This window comes from Zosterops lateralis (assembly GCF_965231275.1).
Source record: "Zosterops lateralis genome assembly, chromosome: 16".
NCBI lineage: Eukaryota > Metazoa > Chordata > Aves > Passeriformes > Zosteropidae > Zosterops > Zosterops lateralis.
In genome coordinates, this window is record NC_139776.1 from 11,017,681 (window position 1) to 11,042,320 (window position 24,640).

Genomic DNA, 24,640 nt, shown 5'->3' on the forward strand with positions numbered 1-24,640 from the left:
CAGACAGGAGCCACCACCCCTTCACAGCTCCTGCCCACGCTGGGGCTGAGGGTCTCCAAGAGCCCCTGCCCTCAGTCCCCACTGAGAGCATGGAACCACAGAACAACTGAGGCTGGAAAAACCCTCCAGGGTCATCGAGTCCAGCCATTCTCCCAGCACTGCCAAGGCCACCTCTGAACCATGTCCCCAGGTGCCACATGGATGCATCTTTTAAATCCGTCCAGGGATGGTTACTCAACCACTGCACTGGGTGGCCTGTGCCAGGGCCAGACAATGCTTTTGGTGAGGAAGTCTTTCCTAATAACCAATCTAAACCTACCCTGGGGTGCAACTTGAGGCCATTTCCTCTTGCCTTTCACATGTCACCTGGCACACAGTAGCTCTCTCAATTACACCTGGGCAAAAGGCAGGCAAAGGACAGTGACAGCAGCACGTCCAGGACCTCAGGACCCCTGAAGAGCAGGGCTGGTACTGCACCCACCAGCTCCATCCTACAGCACCCAACTACCACCTCAGGAGGTGGTTACACACCCCACAGCCTCAGACATCATCTGGACAAAGCCAACTCAGTACCCAACTCCACTTTTTCCTCCGTGATTTCACTGCACAGCACCTTCCACCATCCCCTCTCCCACCTTGGGGGTGAGAATGACAAAAACAAACAGTGAAGTCCCAGGGAATGGTGATGGCAGAGCCACCAGAGGCAGCTCAGAGGTGACACGTGCCATCTGCGCCCCCAGCTCCAACCTTCCTCACACTGACTTATCCACTTCACCATCATTTATATTTCACCTCCCCCTCCACATCCCACATGGAAACAAAAGATGATTCACATATCAAAATAATCACCTGGGACCTCTGGAAGCCCACGAGTTCCTGCACTGCCTTGATAAGGAATTTTTCCAGTTTGGCACCAGTTTGCATTTGACTCTGTCCCCTCCTCCCTTTATCCTGGTCCCACATCACAGAGGGGGCAGAGCAGGCACAGAACCTGCCCACACACTACTTTTAGGACTTAAATTAATTGAGCACAAAACAAATTCACTGTGAAAACTTGAGGCATCTGAAAAATCCAGCTCCTTGGGAAGCACCTGTGCCCTAGCAATACTGTCCCTTGTCCTCTCCAGAGGATGGGGAGATTGATTTTCTGTCAGTAGGGAAGTGGCTGTGTAACATTTGGGTTTTATCACCACGATCACATTGGAAAGGGCAGCTGCTGGTTCAAGCCCACAACCTGGGCTTGGCCACAGAAAGAGGTCAACAGGGTTATGGTGCCAAAGGAGACCTGCAGTGATGGATTTTCCCTCACAGGAGGAAAACAGTGAAGGTGGGAGCTGAAAGCTCGACTCTGCAGCTTCAGCAGTGACGTATCCATGTCCATATGGAGTGCAGGACCACAGGACCCTGCCACAGAACACTGTGTCACAGCTGGACACACACCAGCCTTGCCTGCTCACTGCCCGCAGGGAGCACAGCCATCCTCCACCAGGGCCCTGATCACAAACACCTCCACCATTCCTGCATCCCCCACAAAATGAGAAAGCATCTGTAGGACAGACAGTCAGGAGCTTTCCTCTTTCCCAACGGCCCAAATCCAAAACCAGAAAGAGCTGAAAACAAAACTGTGAGGTTGGGCCTCCTGCAGATTCGTCACAGCCCCAGCCACAGGGTTGAGCAGAGGCACCAGCACCACACAAACATCATCATCTGTCCCATCACTGTGACTGCCACTGGCAGCTCAACAGCTGTGTGTGAAACCCAAACCACAACCTGCCAATACCTGCCAGGACTGGCAGAGGTGACACAAGTCACGAACCTGCCCACTCAGGCAATGCCAGCAGTGACAACTTCACTGCTGGAGCACTCAGAGGAGACCACGGTGAGGAACACGGGGCCACTGAGGCAGAGAGCTGGAACAGGCTATGAAACCTCTAAAGCAAGGAAGAAACAAATCAAAGCCTGCAGTTCCAGGGCATTATCACAGGCCTGCTGTCCCAGGGAGGTCACAAAGGCACAAAGAACCAGAGCCATGGCAGGGCTTGGCAAAAGCTGTGACAGTGCCCAGGCAGGGTGACCACTGTCCGTGCTCTGTTTCCAAACTGGAGCAAAATACACACACAAGGACAAGTCACAGTGCAGAAAAGGCTTGTTCAGAGACAGGGACATGACTTTGGGGAGATTCTTGAGACAAAACGAGGTCTTTGCCTTGCACCCACATACCAGGCAAGGACACACTGCCTCTTGCAGAGGGAAACTAGAGCAGCATTCTCTAGCAGAGATGCTCCACTGGCCAGGTTTCCTCCTCTGCCATGTCAAGGCATCAGGAAGATCACCATTTCAATGACTTGCAGAGCACCAAGCCCAAAGGCTGCTCCAGCTCTCCTGCAAGAGATATTTTTACTCCTCTGCAGAGAAGCACTCTCTGCCTCCCCAGAGCTCACAGGTTTTCCCCCGTGCTGTGCTGAGGCTAATGGTTATTGACTTTTAGACATATTTTTCCCTCCTCCCTTCAGATTTGGTAGCAGAAGCAAAGCACTTTCATCCACTTTGAAATTGAGCAATTAAACCAATTTCGGAACGATTTGCAGTTCTGTTCTTCAGGAAGCACTAAGCAAAGCCACGCTTCCCAGTATTTGGGGAAAAAAAATTGATGTATTCTGAATCCATGGCCTCAAGCAGGGAAGCTGAAGAGATTTACACTGAGATGTAAATCCCTGCGACAGACTTCTATAAAACCACTGAGAGGCACGCCCAGAAGGCAAGGAAGTGTTTCACACCTCCTGCAAGTAGGAAGTGTGAGAAGGAAAGAGATGAAAACTGCCTTCCCTTCACCCAAACCTCAGTCACAGTTCCTGCCCCAGCCTGGCACTCATGCACCCACTCCTGATGCCACCCAAGGTAACGCTGGTGTCACACGGGGCCTCGAGGACTCAGAGATGGCAACACTTTAAAGCCCAACAGCACACCAAGGGCAGCCCATGGATGGCAGCACAGATGTCTCTGCACACCACAGAGGAGCTCACAGGCAGCCAGACAACACCAGTGCCATACCTTCCTCCACGTCATTCCTCAGAGAAGCCTCCAGCAGGGCAACGCTGGCCTCAAACGACACCTTCTTCCTGTTCACAGCATTTCTCTTCTTCTCGTGCTTCCTCTTCTTGTGCTGCATCTCCTTCTCGTACTGGGCCCATTTCTTGAGCTGCTGAGCCCTACGTTTCTGGGCTGCCCTGAGCCTCTCCAGCGTGGGCACCTTGTCCAGCAGCTGCAGCTCGGTCAGGAGGTCCACGTGGGCATCCATGGCTTCTGCTGACAGAGGGGAGGGCGAGGATGTCCCAGTGGGAAGGGGTGTCCCACCACAGGTGCTCTGGATGGCAGCCACCACCTGCTGCTATACCAGCATCCTGGGGCCGAGCTGGGGAGGGCCCATGGCAGAGGATAAGGATGTGGTGGGAACCTGGAACGAGGAGAAAAGCAGGAGAGGTCAGGTATCATCCAGCACTGTGAGTTCAGCCTGCTGGAAAACACAACAGGTAATATCTACCACCTCAAAAGGCAGCTGAGTTAACTGGGCTTTGATTGCTCTAATTGCTTTAATTGTTCTTACCGGCATTGGTGATTCCCCCTTCCCCCACTCCAAATACCCAAGCAAAACCCTCTTGATTAAGCAGGAGTTCCACTCTGCAGCTCGTTCGCATCTATTGCTCACATTAACCCTCTCCTTGGAGCACAATAAAGTCTTAATGAGCAAAGATACTCCACTTGTTTGATATCCTTTGTCAGACAATTTGGGAGCAGTTTGAGTACTCAGACCCCCATCCTTCCCTGGGCTGGTCCTCTCCACCACCCCTCGTTCCAGGTGTCCCCACCCCATTCTGCTCTGACCGACACCAGCAGCCACTTCCCTGGGGCATTTCAGCCAGAGGGGACCAAGGCTGCAGTGCCCAGGGCAGCCACAGACACCAGACTGGACATTCCAGCACTAATAACCCAGAAGCCAGAGGCTGGAGATATCTGGGGCTTACCTGTCTGGTGCCCCAAGGCCAGGCAGGTTTTCCCAGAGGAATTCTACCCACCAGGAGCATCATCTGTGCTGCTCAGCCTCATCCACCCAGCCCCAGCTGAGGACAGATGGACAGACCTGGCTCCCAGGTATTAATGACACTGAAACCACCTCAGCTCTCAAAAACACAGGGGTTGTGTTAATTTCTCTCCTCACCACACACAAAATCACTCTGGTTTTGCTATTGAGGATCCACAAGCACAGCAGTGAGAGCAGTCAGTTCACAACCTCTGACCCTCAGTGTGACCACAACAGAGGCCTCTGGGCAGGGCTGGCCACAGAGTGACCACCAGGGACCCATGGGCAGCTGCTGCACGGGAGGAGGAAACACCCCAGATTTCAGGAGATGTCCAACAGGTGCTTTTGAAATAAAGCCAACATCACAAACAAATTGAATTAATCCTTTCCAAACAGGCCTGTGCAAAGCACACTGAATGGCCCATGCAAAATCCACGTAAGCAGCAAATAATCAGGTATGAGATGAGAGCCCGTGAGGCTCAGCCGGATTGGAGGGGACAGAGAAAAAAGAAAAAGAAAGTGTTGGTGGGAAAGGGCAACCAAAGAACTTAAGTATTCACAGGCAGCTGAGAAAACCTCAATGAGACAGCTGAAGCTCAACTCTGCTGCTGCAGAAGAGAGGAAGTAACAGCCTTATAAGCACTGGATGCAGAGAATCTGTGAGGAAAGCAGCAGAAGAGAGGCTGCCAGACCCAGCTGAGGGCCATGGGCAGGACACCAAACCTTACCCCATTCAGTGAGCCAGGAAAGCCACAGCTCATCCCTCTCAGAGGGTGAAGCAGCCCATAGAGGAGAGTCTGAGGGGCTGCAGGGCAGTGTCCACACCACACAGCACACCCACCATATCCCAGAGAATCCCACAAGGCTGAGGAATCCACACCTATTAAACCCTTCTGCAGCCCTTCCACAGGGGTTTGACCTTACCTATAAATATCTGGGCAGACTGAGAGCGAGACACGCCATTTCCTCCAACAGATAATTGAAAACAAACAAACTCAGCCAGAGCACACAGGCAGGTCCAGGAAGCTGCTTTATCCAGCAAATGGCCAAGGACAGTTTCAGCAGCACCTGCAAACCTTATTTTGAGGACTTCAGGATAGACCTGAACAGAAAAAAAAAAATCCTGTTTAATCCCATAAGAATTAAGGAATGCAAAAAACTGATTTAGTTCCACACAGGAGCAAACCCAAAGTTTTTCATAAGGGAGATACTAACTCAAAATTCAAATTCAATTTACTTGCTTGAGATGGAAAATACCAACTTGTGGCTTTAGCACGGCACTGGAAAGCCAGAGAAGGGTTTCATGGCTCCTCCACAGCACAAGAGCCACTCACAGCTCTCCCTGACCCCTGCCCACTGCCCCCACGGGCTGGGACTCACCACAGTCCCCAGAAACCCCGCAGAAAATGCACAAATGCCCTTCCCAAAAAGCTTTTGTTTTGGGACAGACGCATTTCCCGAGCGCAGGCGCTGGGCTGGAAAGCTCTTCAGCACCTCCCGTGAACTCAGCTCCTGCCCCTGGCAAGCATTCCTGGGAAGTATCTCTGTTGGCAATCTCAGTCTGCTGCAGCAGCACAGCCTGCAGATCTGAAGCCCCAGTTACAATACCTCGAAGGAGGGGAGATAAGGGCAGGAAATGCCTCTCGGAATACCGCACAGGCACTCCCACCTCGCTCCTTTTCCAGGCCACTTCTGCCATTGTTTGCTCAAAGATGAACAAATATTTTCCAAAACACACCTGGAGTAGAAGTGAGGACCTAATTCTGCAGGATTATTAAAGGAGGAAACTTTATTTCAGCACTTCACAAGATAGGCTGGAAGTTTTCTTGTGGGCTTAGGATTGACCCTGGAAAGAGCAACAGGACATTGATTTAAAAGCAGAGGACAAATGTGGCTGGACTGGCCCACGTTTCAGCTTTCCTGCATGCACCTCGTCCTCCAGCAGCTCCTCTGCTCTCACAACAGAAGAAATGGAAGATTCAGGTGGTCTGCAAAGGGGAGTGAAATGGAGAGGGGAGATCCAGATCTGGAAGTACCAAATGCCAGCATGTCCTCAACCCAACCAGAAAATGAACTTCTAAAGGAGCTAAAAGGTCACCCTGAGAGCTCTTCCTGAAGTGGACACAGCTCAGCTTCTCCCAGACATAATTCCCTATCACTCTCATAGACCCCAGAGCTCCAGAAATCACTTTGACCCCACTGTTCTGGCCGCCTGTTTTGCAGTGACCTGGTTCCTCCTCTGTCCCTAAAGAAATGGCACATTGACTTCTGGCACAAACAGGTCAGACTAACTATAGCACAGGTTGAGGCCCCAGCATTTGTTTACCTGCAAAGTGGCACAGAAGTGGCTGTGTGGGTGTCTGCGGCTTGCAAGGCATCACATTTTGGTTTCTGTTTTATTTAAAGAGAAGAGGGGGCAGAGGAAAAAGCACCTTTCTCATGCTGGACTGAGCTGAGCAGTTTCCATGAGCTCAGCAGATGTGCTGAGCACATCCTGACACACAGACACAGCCCCTGGCCCTGCAGGGACACTGGCGATATTTCAGGGGCCAAAAGGAAGGCAGGGCACTGGTGCCATCCCCCTCCTCCCAGCACTGCAGCAGGGAAAGCCTCACCCTGACCAGGTAAAAGATTGCTTCCTGCAAAGGGGGCATGAGTATAACCAATACCATCATGGGGCTTTTTTGTAAATTTGCATTTCCTGTGTATTTTTTCCCACCTGACTAAGCCCTAAAGGGCTTTCAAGGCAAGGTTACTCAGTGCCAGCACAAGAAGAGACAGCAGTTCTGTGAAGTGAGAGTTGACTGACTCAGGGGTTGCAGCTTGTGCCACCAGCCCTGTCTGAAGGTATCTCCCACGCACACACTCCTTCTCATTTCACACTTTGAGGTTGGCACCTGCCTCCCTCAAAGGTGGAAACCGAAGGTGTTCATTTTCCTCTACCAGCACACACTCAGAGCTACTCCTGATCTTCCTACAAAGCATTCAACTTGCAGTTTGCCATAACAGTGCTGAGGCTGGAGCTGGATCTGTGAAAGCAGACATGCTGCTGAGTGAGGCTGGAGTCTCCTCATCTCCCCATCTGATGACGAAGCTGGAGCTGAGACCTGCAAATCCTCTGTCACATCTTCCCAAGGCAGCAGTTAAAGCACAGCATGACACTGATGCAGAACACAAACACTCACAGAAGTCCTTCACTTAAGTGTCATCGACTGATTTCAGTTTTATTCCACTTAAAAAAACCCAAACAAACACAAACCATGGAAGAGCAACCCTTGAGTGGGACACCTCTAAGTGAAAGACAGGAGATTTCTTAAAGCTTTCAAGCAAAGGGAAAACAGGAAGGCCCAGAGGAGCCACTTCTGAAGTTAAGGAGATCATTTCCAGCCACTGGATTGCTCATGGTGAGACACCTGCAGGACTGGGCCTGGGTGATTAGGTGAGGTGTGTGCAGCACAAAGTCGAGTCAGTGTCATGAGGACACAGAAATAGCCCTCTCCTCCCCACGCCAGGCTAATCTCCCCACTGCAATTGGAAACCAAGCACGAAAGCCTGCAGGGATCTGAGTGCATAAGCAGCCAGCAGAGGAGCTGGTGCCTGATTTATTTCATTCACATCAACTCCTGCACCATAGCAAGGTGAGGAGGTGCCCAAATCACCTTTTCTGCTCCCTGTGAGGGCCAAGGGCAGTCTGTGTGTTCCTGTGCCATGAAATGCAAGGTGAGCAGCCCACTGCAGCCCTTCTGCTGAACCATCCTCTGGCAACAGGCACCAAGGAGGATTCCACAGGCCTTTCCTTTGGGAAAACTGTACCTTCAGCATTTCTCCTGCGTAGGGATGCAGACCAGCCAAAGATGCATGTTCTGCATGGGTGCTCCTGCTGTTGGCCAGGATCCCCCCAGGGTCTGCAGGAAGCAGCAGAGCAGTTCTTCATCACTTGGTCCCCAATCACGCAAGAGCTCACTTGAGCCCAAAAGCCAAACACCATCCACAGGCAGCCACAAAGGCACTGAGAGCAGGAGGTGACAGCCCAGGGTCAGGCAGGACCAGCAGGGAAAGGCAGGCACAGGAGTTCAACCATTCCCAAGGGAGGACAAGGTGGGGGCCTCAGGGGCTGTGCCCCGGGGCTGACCCCACACCAGGAGCTGAGTCCTTTCCCTCCCTCCCACAGCCCAGGCTGGGTGGGAAGGGCAGGAATGTCCCTCTCCCACCCTTCCCAGGGGAACAGGCTCCAAGTCATTTCCCAAGCCCTGTCCCAGCAGAGCATGAGCAGCTCTGCCAAGGCTCTCCCCACCCCAGCACTGACACGGGAGCTGTTCTCATCTGCTGCACCCTCAGCAAGATAGGAAACAAACCCCTCTCCTGTCCTACTGATGGGAACAGGGAGCCCTGTGCTGGAGAGGAGCTCCTGGGGTTTCTGTGGTTTATTTGTTTAATTAGTGGAGAGTGCATCCAATCAAGAGGGCCCTCCATGCTCAGACCACCACAGCCTAATGCTGTTTTTTATAAAACTGCCTCTGTCACTTGCTGCCTTTTGGGAAAACATTTCATCAGAGCACCATCAGTAAGGGCATTGCACTGAGCCTCACACACCTGCAACGGGGACCTGACCACTAGGTTTTTAAACCAAGACACACAGAGGGGTGGACACCAACAGAGACCACAGAGCAAACTGGGAAGAGATTTGAAGCCCCAAGAGCTATTCCTCCACAGAATCACAGCCCCAGAACACTCATTTTCACCTACAGTGCCCCAGGACACAGCCCCATTTCCTACAGAGCAGCATTTCCAGTCTTTTGAAGGGTTTCCTTGTTTTTTGAAGCCTAAACTTTTATTTCTCCAACACTGCCCTGCCACACAGGTTGTACCATCTCCCCTGTGTGGGTCTCTGTGCATGGACTGTGACACAGGTGGGCACTGACCACCATCTCCTCTGGACATCAGGGCTGGTGGTGAAGCTGAAGACAGAATCCTGAACATAGCCCAAGGCAGTACATCAAACAACAGCTGGATACACACCTCAGCCACTGCCCTCACAATAATCTGCAACAAACCCTTCTCCAGAGCTCAAGAGCACCCACAGGTGAGCAGGTAACACAGGTCAAGGTTCCCGACATTTTCCTGGGCAGCAAACTAACTGCAAGAGCCATCCCACCACCTCAGGATTGTTATTTCTAGTCCTGTGCTCCTCCCACAAGGTGCTGGTGGAACCTACTGGTCCCTCAGTGCTACTCTGACAGCTCTGGCTATTGCTTCTGGTGCAAATTCTTCTTGCACACACCGTGTGACTCTCTCTGTGCTGTGCTGTGAGCCCCACAGCACCCACAGGTTAACCACACAGAGGAGTGAAAATTATGAAAATTGTTGCTGCCTGATTTAATTTCACTGGTATCTTAGAAGTAAACAGCTCCTTTCCTCACTCTGGGCTTCAGCTACACTTTAAGCATCAGATGCTCAGCACTACCAGAAGAATGGTTCCTCCTAAAGGAGTGACAGGGGAAAGTGGCAAGAAACATCACTTAAGAAAAAAAAAATATATGTATTTCAGCCAGGACCCCTTAGGGAACACAACTCCTACATCTGCCCTGGAGTGCTGGTGGGGAAGAGCAGGTACAGAAATATTCTGGGTGAAAGATCTCATCAGAAATTGGGAGATTCAGGAGAGATTCTTGGCTTTCCCACAGGTTTCTTGTATGCAAAGTAAGTAACTTAATCTGTGCCCCAATTACCTTCTTAAAGTGAAGATACTGTTTTACCACCTGCAGCAAAGGAACTTTCATTGCTGCCTGCTGCAAAGGTGGCGAAGGTTCATCATTGTAAATTATTTTTCTAGCTTGATGGAAAGCTCAAAATTCCAAGCTGAATTCTTCTCCAGAGAATTAAAAACATTTTGGTTTGTCTGCTTTATCTCTAATTCCAGATAATCTCTCTGTCTTCAATGAGCTCCTTCCCAGCAGAAGGAATAAAATACAAGCAAGAAGAAAAAAGGTGAAGCAGAAAGTAAAAAAAAATCTCTTTGGAGTCAATAGAAAATTTTAAGTGCCTCTTTCTTTTCTCCTCTCAACAATACTAGCAGTTTCTGGAAAGCCCCTCAGTATTTTCACTATATATTTCCTGTAAACACCCAACACAGCACAATATACATTCTTTTTCCTACCAATATTTCAACGTGGGCTTCCTTAAGAAAATATTAAAAAAAAAAATTAAAAAATCCTTCTGTGCAGAGCAATCCTCCCCCACATCAGTGTGCAGGGAGGAGTGACACAAACCTGCTGGTGGTCCCCAGACATAAAGGGTTGGGCAGCTCAGTCTCAGGGCTCAGCAGGCACAGCAGGGGAGGGCTTTGAGCACAGCTCTCACACACGGTTTAGGAGCAAGCCAGAGCATTAAAGCTCAATAAACCAGCTCAGATCTCTTCCCTCCACGTGGCTCCTGTGCAAAGCTGCTCCTGGAGCCCCGTTCCCAGCACAGGGCAGCAGGACCTGGAGGGGGTTAACAAACCTTCTTCTCAAAGCTCTGCACAGCAAATGCACCTCTGTGTTTCTGCTCCAACACAACACTCCAGAGCTGTCACCTTTCCTCATTAAACTGCCCTTGCCTGGGGAAATTTTCAGCTCTAGAACTTCCATGTGGATGGTTCTCCCACCCACGAATACTTGGGAGTTTCTTCTTCCCTCTCTATTTTGATTCCCTATCATCTTCCTCACCAGCCAAGCTCCACTCCCACTGGCTCTTCCTCCACATCCATGGGCAGAATAGGCTGTTCCAGTCCCGGTTTGAGGTGTAGCTCTTGACCAGGCACTGGGAACAACTTGAAGGATGTGCTGGAGCTGTAAAAACTGCTCAGGCCCTTTGTACTTCCCAAGAGGGACGCCTTGGGTTCCCCTCTGCTTTCAGGCTGATCAGTGAATCAGTAAAAACAGACACGCTGGGCTCTTGGCCATGAATTCCCACAAGGACAAGGAAGAGGGGCATTTCTGCCAGCTTGGACATAAAAATCTTAACGGCAATTTCGAGTCGAGTTAAAAATCAGAAAGTGAGTTCAGGGCTCAATTTCAAACTACACCAGAACAAGGCATTCTCCTTTAACCCAGTGCCACGGAGAAACCTCCCTGAACAGCATGTGGAGCTGCAGACAGCACTCACTAATTGTCCTGATTCCTTTTTTCCTGAGCTGAGGGCTGAGCACACAGAACCAGAGCTCTCCCCTGCTCCCCTCTGACTGTGCCCCAGACAGCACAGGCGGCCCCAGGGAAGATGATGCTCCAAGACAAGGAAATGTTATTCCTTCAAGAATCCAGCACACATCACTCCCCTCTCCCCTTTGCTCCCCTCAGCAGAAAAGTGTCTGCTAACAAAATTTATCTCTGGCATCAGAGGAGCAGCAGGATCCCTACCCTTAGGCAAAGAAAGAAGGATCAGAATGGGATTTCTGTGCAAACACGAAGCGAATCCCAACTTCCCTCGCACGAGAGCAGCCCCATCCTCTGAGCCAGGCAGTTAAATATTGAAGGAAAGGCATGCAGCAGCTCTGATTATGTGGAACAAAAATTAATTGAGGGCATAAGTCTCCAAATGGGCTCTCCATTTATTTTTTCCACAGCACATTATATGGGAGTGGGGGTTGCAATGCAGACACCTGCAGGGAAAGCAGCCCGACCCATCTGTGACAGGGATATTACCTTTTTTTATTTGTTTTTCTGGTTGGAGCTTCCATTTTTTATCCCTGCCACAGACAGATGTGTGCAGGCTTCCAAAACTGCATCCCTCTTCCTGACACTTTCAGCTCCACATTGAGAGATCTAATTTGGAAAACAATTTTTTTTGGAAAACAATTTTCCCTCAAAACAGGCTTCAAAACAAGACATGGAAAAAAATAAATAATAATAAAAAAAGCAAACCCCAAGCTAATTTCCAACAGAATCTCAAAAACACCACTGGAAGAGCCCACACCCTTCCCTCAAGATATAAATTAAAGCCCTATTCGCACCCCACTCTTTTTAATAGAAATCCTTCCATTGTTTAAAGCCATTTACACATATTTTGGCCCACGGAATAAAAAAAAAAATAATAATCCTGGGAACAGCCCAATTCTTGCACAGCAACAAGCTAGATAAGTGCCTGGATTTTCCATCTGCAGCTCCTGGGCACCTCGGGCCGTGGTGTGTGTCAGCAGGGCTCACACAGGCTCCCATTGATGGCCAGGGATGTGCCTCTCCCTGGGAACCCCCACACCCAGCATCCCACCTGCCCCATGCAGATGTGCACCCCTGGGGCTCTGCCTCCTTACCATCCAGCAGGACTACATTCCTCAATTTTTATTTGTTTTCTGGGGGTTTTTCCACCAAAAGAAAGTCCTGCTTGGTTCGTCTCTTCCCAAGGCAAAGGTGTGATTCTGTCAGATTTATGGCACCACGCTGCCAGAGCCAGTGATTGGCAGGATTTAAAAGCGTTTCCTACACACCTGACAGAAGGAATATTGATTCTGTGGGAGATTTATGAGAGGATTCTCTTCCCAACCATCTGATCCATCCATTTTAAACAGCGGTTGCATTTAATTACTGCTAACAAAATGCTTTCAGCTCTAAAGCTTATGGACATTATTGAGCGTATCTATAACAATTCCAATAATCCTCAAAAGGTCTTACAAAATAACATAAAAAGACGCCCTCTGACCCATCCTGCATCCATCAGGGAGCCTGTACAGATGCTCAGGATAGTGTTACCCTCCTGCCTCGGCTGTGCAGGGACCAGCAGGCTGCCCACAGGCTCTGCTGGGAGAGTAAAGAGGTGAAACTTTGGGAAAAATTAATTATCCACACCACAGTGCCTAATGCTTTGTTCCAGACAGCTCAAACATCTGGATTTGTTGTCTCGGGTTTAGCCCTTATACCTTGGTGAACTCCATGATGACTTATTGACCTGCTGAACCACACACATGTCACCAAAAATCTCATCCTCTGGGTCCCCCGGATTTTGCAGGTCAAGGTTAGCCACCAACATGCAAGAAGGGGGCCCTGAGGCTGCTGATGCAGCACTTACAGACGGGGTCAGCCCTCCTCCAGCACCCCATAGCTGCTATAGGGTACCAGGGCCAGCCACAGCAGCAGCCAGGATCAGCACAAACCAGCTCAGGGCAATCCAGGCTGCTTTCCCTGGAGGAATATCATAAGAGCATCTTGCAGAAAGTGGAACCACAGCACTTGAAGAGGACAAAGGCTCCTTAAGATGCAGATGAGCAGAAAGGCTGCACGGGAAAGGCAGCACAGCCTCTCACTTCCACCCCTGCCCTGCTCCGGAGAGAGGAACTCGCCTTATCTCAGATGCAAGCCATGAGATGGAAACGGAGTGTTTTGCTAGCAGAATGCTAACAGAACCTTAGCACAGCTCTCTCTGCGGCGCCAACATCGCCAGTTTCAGCCTGAAATCAGACTCGGGGAGCAGCTTGCCACTGCCTTGCTTGCGAGGCAGATTTTCTGTTTCTGAAGATTCTTATTTTTAGGCGCAGCGATCAACCCGCACGTCACCACACATGCCCTACTTTCTGTGCTTTCTGCATCTCCTCTTGGCCACAGTCGGGGTGGTTGTTGGCTTGACTTGCTGCTCTGACAATACAACTGCTCTGACATCCAGTTTAATCAAATATTTACCACTTAGTGGCTTGAAAATGGGATTTTGGAGGCTTTAGATTAGCTTGACTTATGAGCATGGCACCAGAATCTCTGGTACAGCTCGCCTCCTCACCAGCCCAGTTCTTACTTGGCTTCTGCCATTTCTGGGATTACCAGCACAAGGGCTCTGCTGCCACAGGCCAAGGAGGTCCAAGGAAAACCTTGGAAAACCTCAGCCACTCATGAGCCCAACATTCAGCCATTCTTCTCTGCTGTCCCAAAGTGCCAACAGTCAGACGGGTACAGGAGAGACTCCTCCCAAAGATACCAAGATTTAAAGGCCAGAACTCAGCTGGGAAGAATGGCTGCTCTTGGGGAAGACTTTCTTGAGGGCTTCCTGGGCAGAGATGCCAACTCTGCCACTCAGTAGGTACCTCACCTGAATGTTTGTTCTGAGAAGTGTTATTTGGGTGGCAGAAAAACCAGTGTAGAAGTCAAATTGAGGTAGCAGGGACACCTTAAAGCCTGAATTCTGATCTGATTCAGCAGATGGTGGGGATGGCCCTTCTGCATCCCACTGACAGCCCTACAGCACTGCTCTACCCACTGCTTTGGGGGGTTAAGCAGAGCAGCAAACAAAGCCCATCCGGCACAAAACCCACTTAACTTCACACACCAGATGAACTCTTACTCAAGACCTCATTAATAAAAATCCAAGTCCTACACAAATCCCTAAATCTCAGCACCACCAAGGAGAGAAAATGAAGGTATTACTGAACACCTCACAGCCAGCACAGGGCTCTCCTGCCTGCCTTGGGTGGGTATTTGCCCTTTGAGCTGCTGTGCAGTCATCAAGCAGAATCTGTGCCCATGAAATGCTGCCAAACTCCATCATCACCACATGGAGCCACCTAAGAGTAAATCCTGATTTGGAGTTCTTTCCTACATGGTTCATTAAGGCATAACACCACATGGAGCAGTTGGGACAAGATTAAGGCAACTGGTCCTGATGAGTGAAGCTGTGCATCTCCATCCTTCCCTTCTAGGCTGTCCTCTCTTCCCTCTTCCAGAAATACCCAACCTGCTACTCCTGCCCCTGCCAGCTCAAGGGCAGAGCATCAAGACATAGCAGACCCTCACCTACAAAGCAGGGACAAAAGCAAACTCACCAGGAAGGTCTCTTGGCAACTCAGGATGAGAGAAAAGGAGGGGGGAACTGCTGCCAGCTTGTTTGTGTGCACTCAGGGTGGCATTTCCAACCCTGTAATTGTTGCATAATGAATTTAGCAATGGAGTTCAAGAGCTATGAATCATTCAGGCCAAGAAAGCATGAGTCAGCCCCTGAAGAATCAGGAGATGTTAAAATTACATACATTTAACTTGAGCTTGACAAATCCAGAGGAGCAATGTCTCAGCACAACTGAAACCATCATGCCAACATCCCCACTGCTCCTCCTGACAGACACGAGACCAGAGCAGCACTAGAGCAGAGCCTTTGGCCACTGCAAATAATTTACACCTGCCACCCCTGCCCAGCCCAAGTTATCAGCTCCCAAAAACCACCTGTTGCTGCCTCCTGTAGCTGGTGCTCACACTGACTCACTGAGGAAGGTGGTGAGGCCCCAGCCAGGCTGAGAAAAGCTCTTTGTGCAATCCTGACACGGACTGAGCACTCAGGATGCTCATTTCACTGTGTGTGACCTGCATGGGGACAGGGGAGGACAGCAGAGGTGGCAGTGGGAGCTGGCAGAGGGAGCTGGCAGTCAGGGTGTTGGAGCAGAGCACAGAGCTGGGCTGGGAAAGGAGCTCAGATCTCTGCAGGGGATGGAGCATGAAACAGGGCAGATCCATGACAGGGAAGGATGCCTGAGTTAAGGAGGGTGTGTGGATGCAGAGAAGATCTCAGGAAAAAAGAAGGTGTTTTCCTGGCTTTGTCAGGGACCCTGCTGAAGCCATGCCCTGTATTTTTTGCATTTACAGGGCCTGCACATGTGGAAGGAAGGTTATTTTGAAGTGAGATAGGGCGTAAATTCAAAGCAGAACGACTATTCTGGGTTAACTCCCCAGGTGGCTTCTTATTCTAGAGTGGCAATACCTTTTTCTAGTTTAATTCACTGTAAAAATAGATTAGGCCAATGGTTCTCATCTGCAAGGCCATGGTAGCTGGCCTGCTGCTTTTAGAGCATCCTTAATTGGGGCCTGGCTATGGGGACACAGGGGGCTCTGGGATGCAGATGTGGAAGTCTCAATTTGGGAACATCACACGAACTTAAACCAAGAAAGAAACAGCAGCCTGCAGGAGTGTCTGCACAACCCCAGGGCTGCCCCCAGCAGGTGCAGGGGACACACACGGGCAGGGGACAGACCCTGCAGGGCTCTCTGTCCACCATAACCAAGCATCCCTACACCAGAGCCACAGCCTGCCCTTTACACACACCCCAAGGCCTCCTTGGAAAGCCATTTTTTTTGTTTGAGGTTCCTTTGAATTTACCACTTATCAAGCTTCCATTTAGCCCCGTTAATCACAGCCTATCAAGCTCTTTCAAATGCAAACACGGAAATGTACCCAGCAACTGCACTTCTCCCGTTTTCTCCTTCTCCTGCTGGAATCACAGAGGGCTACAAGACAGGAATGCCAACCCACCTGTCTCACGCTTTTCAACCTCTTCCCAAGGGATGAAATCAGCTGGCTATTCTGGAAAAAAACAGACTGATCTCTTCCCCTGCCAGCCAGCAACATTCAAGGAGAGCAAACAATGTGTTGTGCAGGAGAAAGAGCATCCCTGTGAAAGTCAAGGGGAGAGGCAGATGGGCGGCTCCAGCACATGGATGCTGTCTCTGGAAGCAGGGACAGCCAAGCCACCCTTGTCAAGGGCTGTGTATTTCCTGGCTGGGCCTCTAGAGCCAGGGATCTCACAGCTCACTTAATCCCTGTCAAACGATACACCATTTTTTTTTTTTTTGCTTTGTTTGGGTATTAAGGCTTAGCCTTCCTCAAGCTATTCATTCCTTTTCCTCAGTGCCTACGTGGCTGTTAACCCCAGTGCTGACACACTCCTGAGAGCTGCAAGGAAAAGCTCTGTCAGGAAGAGCCACATCCCCCTGCAGGTGTTGTCTGCCCCAGAGAGCAGTGCCGAGTTCTGACTCAGCCCCGTGTCAGCAGCTCCACTGACAAACCCTTTCCCACCTCACCGTGAGACCAGGGGTGTTGCATTCACTCCTGTCACCTCCCAAAGTCTGACAGCTTTTCTGCTGCTCTTTGCTCAAGCCAAGTCCAGCACTAGCAAAGCAGGAACTACCCCGATGTCAGGGGAGAGGTGCAGGTGATCCCCACCACCATTACCTGCCCCCGGTGCTGCTGCAGGTGGACAAATACCCCGTGCTCCACACTGAGCAGGACCTGACCCAGGAGTGGGCTTTGCCTTCATCAGAGCTGGACTCAGCCTGCTGCTGGTACCACCCTGCACCTCCACCCAGCCAGCAAAGCACCCCGGCTCCTCTGTCCTTTCAGCAGTGTCACCTTCAAAGAAAACCTTTAAAAATGTCCTCTCTCTCTATAGATAAAGAAAAAAACCCTTGTTGGACAGTAAAAAGTGTCAGTCCCCAGCTGTGAATGCCCTCCAGAAGGGTCTGGCCAGCAGCAGGGCAGGGCTGTGCAGATGAGTGTGCAGGGGAGTGCTGGGGAAGGAGACAAGGAGAGACAAGCAGATTAATAGAAGACGACAGATTTCTAGTAAGATTGTGCTAAGCCTCTTGAAACTTCCCTAAAGGATGAGCCAGCTGGCAAGACCATCCTTAGGAGGTGGTATAAGTCGACTAACAGCCTTGTAAAAAGCCACCAGCTGACCCCTTTCACACATCCCAGCTCACTCCTGCAGGAAAGCTGAACAGGCCACACCTGGATGCTTTTACCCTGGCACTCACCTGCAATTCCAGCTCTCCCTGCAGGAAGCCCCTGACCCTGAGCTGTTTTGGACAAGCAGCGAGGTGGGGCTGACCCAGCACAGGCAGAGCTCAGTGTCCTGCTCTCCCCAGCTGCCCACCCAGCACGAGGGGCTAACCCTGACCCCTGTACCCAGGATGGAGCCACAAAGCTGCCAGGCATCTCTGGGAAGTGGCACATGGCTCCTGGAAAGGGCTTTGCCAGAGCAAGGATAGGAACGACAAGGTGATGAGCAGAGCCCTGCATAATGCTTTTCCCTTCCTTCCTAAATTCAGCTCTGCTGGGATCTCCCCCAGAGCCAAGTCCTCCAAAAACACCACACACTGAGCAGTTTTACCCTCTGAGGAGGAAGAGGAGAGGGCTCTCCACAGGGGAAGGCAAACCTGAAGTGTTAAGATCTTTATCCTTCAAAGGACAATACCTTCAACACCTGCTGGAGGCGGAGTGGACACCACACCCAGCTATGGCCAAAAGGACCCCACTGTGTTCCCTTGCCAGGGCCACAACAAAACCCTGTCACCGTTTGAAACTGGAGGTTTCACCTGGAGCACCTTCTTCAGGGTAATGAACAGCAGCAGCCAGTTTATTTGATATCAGGCAAGTTTTTCTTCTTAGGCCAATTAGCCGCTGATATAATTTGCCCACTGAGGTCACTGAATCATCATTTAGCAGTTTCAAAGGAGATGAGATGAACTGCAGGCCAATTTCCCCCCTCCAGCTCAATGAGTGATTCAAAATGCAGTTAATGATAGTGGCTCATAAGTATCTGGCAGAGGATTTGAGAGAGCAATTTATTGCCCAAAAAGAGGCTGATCTCTTTCAGCCAAAGCAGCTCAGCTGGTGAAGATGTAGGATCTGATTGTGCCATCTTACTTGACAGTTGTTAAACACTTAAGAGCTGCTAAACTTAAATCAGACACAGGTAAACGGAAAAAGGAGAAGACCCAAAATCAGGGTAAGGAAGGTCACAGTCAAAACCCACCTTGTCGCCAGCGGGTAAAAGATCTTTTAAAGGATGGGGAAAAGAACAAAGTAATAACCAACAAGACTTGCAGCACAAATCCTGCATTTTTGTGAGTTTATATAAGATAAAAATGAGACACCCCCTCATCCACAAAAGCTTCATTATTTGTCAACCTCAGGCTCTGTAACCAGTAAACACTGGTTGATGTTTTTCTTCTTGCTGGATGAAATGCGCCTAGAGGCAACAGGCGTTTTATAAATTATTAAACCAAGGGAAAATGAGGTTCCAACAAAGTGACTGCAGAAGCCACGCAGCAGCACCAAGGAGCTGGTACAATTGGTACCAGCACATCCACAGAGAGTCATTTTTTCCCTGCAACAACTGACTCAACAACAAGACATTGTTAGAAATGCACATCCTGCACACGTGGTCTTGATGGCAGAAAGAAGATGTGATATCTCAGCATTTCATCACATCCATCACACAGATCTGCAGTTCAACACTTTAAATCTTATTTATCTTACTAAATAATCACTTATGTTTTCCAGTCAGAGGGAAAATTAGCTTTCCTTTTTTTTCAAATTCCAGCCTTATGAGAGCTCTACAGACATGAAGCAAACCCCATGAAAATACTGTAATAAGAGTATTTTAACATCATCCACAGTTTTTGATTCAACCCGTAGCATTGAGAAGGAAAGGAAGGAAAAAACATGAATGAAAAAGTATCCTTCACTTCCAGGATTTAATACATCACATCTTTCACAACAAACACAATCCACCTCCAGACTAAGTTCTGCTCCAACCAGAAAACCTTTTCTGCCATAACAGCACTTGGCCCTTCCATCTGTGCCAAAGCACTGAACAGTAATGGCAATGGCAGGGCTCGGGCCAGCGGGGCAGGCAGGGCTGGGTCAAGGTGAGAGTGAGGACAGCCCGGGCAGCCGCCGCTCCCGAGGGTCTCTGAGGGTTTGTTGGGGACAGGAGGGCTCAGAGGTGGCTTTGGGGTTTTTATTTCCAGCTTTGTGAACTCTCTCCTTGCCCTGACAATTTGTGAAAAGCCACTTTTGCTGCTATTACTCTACTACAGCTTGGAGCATCTTCCTCCTCGAGCGGAAAAGATCCTTTTATGATAAGCGAGCAGAGAGATAAAGCAGAATTTGGTGGCTTGTCATGGAACCGAAAGCATCTCTGCCGTCAGTGACACCTCAGGCCCCGCAGCCGGAGAAGGGGCTGGAGTTCAGAGAGAAGTTCCCGGTGTCTGAGGGAGACTGTCCCCAGGAGCCCTTCACTCACTCGTTCACTCACTCACTCACTCCCTCACACAGACACCGGCAGCCCCATGTCGGGAATTACGGTGCCTTGTATCTATTTGTGCTACCTCGAGTAAATGCCTTCCACACCCCTCTCGTGCCAGAAGGGAGAGGAATTCTACATGCACCGAGCAAAACCCACCCAGGAGCAGCCCCGGACATCCCCGAACATCCCCATCCCCATCCCGCAGGGTGCCCGCGGTGCGAGCGGAGCCCCAACACGAGCGGCGGGCGAGCCAGAACCGCCCTGAGCGGGGGAAGAGCCGCGTCCTCACCCCTGGGCCACCGTAAGGTCGCAGTGCCGAGCCATTGCCGGAGCCACAGCCCGGGCCGGGGCTGGAGTTCCCCAAACTCCGCCGTGACCGCGGCGGGGACCGCGCCCGGCGGCGGCAGCCCGGCCAAGCCCGGAGCATCCCCGCACCGAGCGGGGCCAGCCCCAGCCCCAGCCCAGCCCCAGCCCAGCCCCAGCCCTGCCCTGCCCGGCCCGGCCCGGCCCGGCCCCGCACTCACCGCGCGGCTCCGCACGGCGGGCCCGGCCCCGCGCTCCCGCGGCAGGAGCGGGCGGAGGGGAGCGGAGGGAAGCGCAGGGAGGCAGCGGCGCCGCGCAGCCCCGATCCCCGCCCGCCTCCGGGCCCGGTTGCGGCCGCAGCTCCGCCCCGAGGAGGGGCCGGGGCCGGGGCCGGGGGCGGGCGGGGAGCGGCGCCCGCCCCGCAGGTGAAGGCGCGGAGCGTCCCCGGGGATGCTGCAGGATCCGGGCGGCGGGGGCTGGTCCGCTGGGGGCGGGCGGGGCTCCTTCTGCCGCCGGCAGGGTAATTGGGATAAATAAATAAAGAAATATTTTTTTTAAAAAACCCAACTAATTGATTTTCTATGGAAGGTCGCACCCCTGCCTGCCCGTGGATTAGATTTCCCCCGGCCTGGCACAAGGTGAGGGATGCTGCTGCCCCCACTGAGGCTGGAAGGTGGATATGTGGTTTAGAAGCTGCTTCTCCAGGGTTTTTGGCATAAATATCGAAGCCTGGCAGCAGGTCCCTATTGGCCACAGAGTGATTGGTGTGAGGGATGGGGGTCCCAGAGAATTTTTTAGGAGGAACCAAAATCCCCCCCAGTGCAGTGTAACATCATGTCAGGCTTTTAAACACAGTGACAGATACCAAAACTAACTGCTGTTCCTGAAGTGTGCCTCATGCCAATTTTATGGGCAGGTAAGAGCCCTTGCCAGGAGTCAGACCAGTCACTGGAGTGGGAGAGAAGCCAAGAAGCCTCCTGGGCCAGGGAGGGGCACTGGGGAGCCCACACTCACCCACTGGGAGCAGAGCAGATTCCTCATGCTGCTGTCAGATATTGTGTCTGCGATCAGTTGCCTTTTCCAGGGTGAAATGGGTTTCAGAAGGTTTGGAGGATTAATCACCACGGACTCTATTTCTCCTTGGGAAAGAGTCTCCTCCCAAACTAAACACATCCCTGGGGAGCAGCTCTGACACTGAGCTGTGGGGTTTCACTGAAACCCTCCCTGCTCAAGAGAGGCCTTTAGGTTCAAAATGTGAGTCACTCCTCAAAACAGGACAAGATGTAGGTAAATGTTCACAGGGAATAAACCCAAGTCTTTGCAGTTGTACAGGAGCGTGAGAGACCATCCACAGGGTGAAGGTCTGACTGAGGTGGGCCCTTACTCTGACATGTGTTGAGAGCTCTGTCCAGAATTCACCTATAACTACTGCAGAATGGCAGAACCACAGTTTGGAGTCAGCAAGTGACCCACAGCGACATGGCTTTACTGTAAAACTTCTCCTATTGCTGCCTCTGTACGTGAAAACAAAGCTGGTGAGAAGGAAGCACATCCGTGTTCTCCTCCTCAGTGGATCCACGGGGCAGGATGGATGGGATGGGGAAAGCTTTAGCCACGTTAGAGGTTAATTACAGCTCTGGGACTAGACTTAGATCAGCAGCCAGGACCTTGGCAGCCCTGGGCTGTGCAGGGTGGGGGCGGCTTTCCAAAGCCCGACTCTGGCAGCAGGAGCCTTAGCCCAGGGCACTGGAGAGCTCAGCAACTTTACATCAGTCTCTGAAGTCCATAATTCAGTTGTCTGTTTATTGAAATTGTGTTGTAAGCACAGCTGCTTTCTGAGGCACGTATGGAAATGAAGGGGAGTCTCATAAACACCCTGGCTCTGTGCCAGACCAGTGAGTCAGCGTAAAGAGCTGAAATGCAGCTTAACAGCTACGAGATAAAAAAAACCCTAAAATATCCCCAAAAATGCTTCCCCAGCCCTCCCCTCCTCTTCTGTTCAAATTTAGGTGTCAGCATTGTGATTGGGAAGATAAGGACTGCTCCAGCCTCAGCAGGATCTTGCAGTGCCCAGGCCTGGGACTGGGGAAGGTGCAGACCTTCAGGGCTGAGCTCATCTGAGAGCCCGCAGGCATCTGCATCATCCTCGTTTCTGCTGGCAAATCAAAGCCTTTGCTTTAGTTGCCAATGCAAAGATTTGGAGCTAGAAGAGAAATAAAATGTTTGTTTACTAATACAGTCAAAATTCATTGCATCGAGTCTTTTTTTTTCTTTTCCAGTACAAATAAAATTTTGCAGAGACCTAAGTTAAGGGAAAAAAAAAAAAAAAAAAAAGACATTTCAAAGGTGAACTTGCATGAAAAAGCACCACTAAAGCATTCAGCAGTTTCAAAGACCAAGTTCCTAGATTTCTCTTCCCCATCCAGCCTTCAATCCAATTTCACAGGTATGTTCAAATTCTTTTCTACAGGAAGCCCACTATTTGCTGGAAAGATTTCACCCAGACCTAGGAAGGGGATTTTTCTCTTGTGCTTTTATAATCCCTAAGTTGTTCAGCAGTCAGATGAGCTCCTGGATTAAACAAACAGGTGGAAATCTGCAGTGGCTGAAGGACACTGAGCAGTCCCCGTGCCTTGGATGCACAGAAGGAGCTGCCTGGGCTGTGCTGGGAGTTTCAAGTGAAGGAGTGAGGTGACAGCAGAGCTCCTGCCCTGCAGGCAGGCAGGACACTGTGGGCTCTGCTCCAGTGCTGCTCTCAGCCTGTCAAACACACAGCTGGGACCAGCTGGGCTGCAGCCCCACACAGGGCTCAGGGTGCTGCTGTGTTTTCCTCTCCCCTCATCAATTTGTGCCTCCAATCTCTGCAGTTTTTGCACCCTGACAAAGTTCTCTTCCCGTGGTGTTTCAAGGTCTCCTGGTGTATTTATGTGACTCCAGCTCAGAGCTGCTGTCTGATGGAGAGGGAACAGACCACGTCCTCACTTCAACCTGCTGCAAAGGAGCCTCTGCAGAGCACAGGAACACGTCCTCTCCCTCCTGCACATCCAAACACCTCTGGGAATGCCCATGGGCAGCCTGACAGCACGCTGAGGGCTGGGGAGGAGAAGCAAGTCATGAGACAACAAATGAAGGCAGAAGTTGGTCACAGCTGGTGGCCACAGGCACTGGGGCTCACCCAGGCCAGGAGGTGAAGCTGCTGGGCAAGGGAGGCACAGACAGCACTGGGAGGGTGCTGGAAAGGCAGGTGGGTGGAACAGAGATGGGGAACAGAAGGAAATGGGCAAAGTTGCAGGTGAGGGCAGGTTTTGAACAGACAGTGGGAGGAAATCAGTGGTGCAGCACAAGGGGAACTGCGGGGTGGTGGCAGGGGAGGAGTGATCCAGCTGTGGGGTGTGGGCTCTCCAGAAGGCAACAGCCAGGGACAAGAAAAGGAAATGATGTTCAGACCAGGCGGTTGCCAGTGTTGAAACAATATCTTAGGAAAAGATTCATGGGTAAAGAGCACTGACATTGATTATTCTCTGTAAAACAAACAAACAACCAATAGATTCAAGGGCTGGAAAAGTGCTGATGCCATGGGAAGGCTCTGAAATGTCTTACACGTGGAATAACCAGAGTGACTTAAAAAGGCAAATTAGATGAAGGAAATCAGTAGGAAAAGAGAGGACACGGGAGGACACCAAGGGAAAGGTGAAAGTAGCAGCAGAACTGAGGGACGAAAAGGGACAGAGGAGTAGATCTGGGATATTCATGCTGATTTCAGTAGAAGGTCAGGAGAGGATATCAGAGATTAGCTGGAGAATAAACCAGGATGTAAAACCAAGGTACATACATCTGGTACAGCTGAATTAAAAAGTAAGAAGAAAAGTAAAAATTAACTGATATTTCATGCTCCAGCTTCAGATCAGAAAAAAACTTTGCAAAGGCTGGTGAGAGGAGCTGTGACTTTGAGGACATCACACCATCTGCACCAGGAAAGTCCACACCAAACTGGCACAAGAAATTCCCAAAGGACCAACAAGCTCTCCAAGTGTATTCTCGCCACTGCAGAAAAACAAGACATTTGTTGGGGTGGTGCCAGTGGCAGTTTGTACCTTGTAAATAGATCAGAAGAAGAAAAAAAGATTAATTGATCAATCCCTAATATTTGTACAACACACCCTTATCACAGGCTGCCACTCATTCCTCCTCCCCTGCAGGCACAAAGGCCAGCTCCCTGCAGGCAGAACATTCAGTACCAGCCCCAGCCCTCACCCAAGGCAGGGAGAGCTGCAGTGGACATCCAGGACTTTCCCAGACACAAAAGCCAGGAGCAGGTCTGGAGAGGAAAACATCTCTGAACCCACCAAGAGCCAGGACCAGGCTGACCTGTGAAGGATTTCAACCCTTGACAGGAAAGAAATATTACAAGGTAGTGGGCAAAGATCCACAAGCCAAAATCCCTG

The 24,640-nt window shown here is 50.8% G+C and overlaps 1 protein-coding gene across 3 annotated transcripts in view; it reads right to left on the bottom strand.

Moving 5' to 3' along the window:
• PPP1R16B (protein phosphatase 1 regulatory subunit 16B) overlaps positions 1-20,451 on the bottom strand; it is a 59,380-nt gene extending 38,929 nt beyond the window's left edge. The window contains exons 1-3 of one of the 3 annotated variants that reach the window (XM_083873097.1): positions 20,417-20,443; positions 5,003-5,180; positions 3,052-3,454 (exon numbers count right to left, since the gene is read on the bottom strand). In XM_083873097.1, coding sequence (XP_083729223.1) covers positions 3,052-3,298 — 247 coding nt within the window. In that variant the 5' untranslated portion in view covers positions 3,299-3,454; positions 5,003-5,180; positions 20,417-20,443. Of the gene's footprint in view, positions 1-3,051; positions 3,455-5,002; positions 5,235-20,416 lie in introns of those variants that run through there. The other 2 variants (XM_083873098.1, XM_083873096.1) reach the window with 2 other exon arrangements.
• Between the last annotated feature and the right edge of the window lie 4,189 nt (positions 20,452-24,640).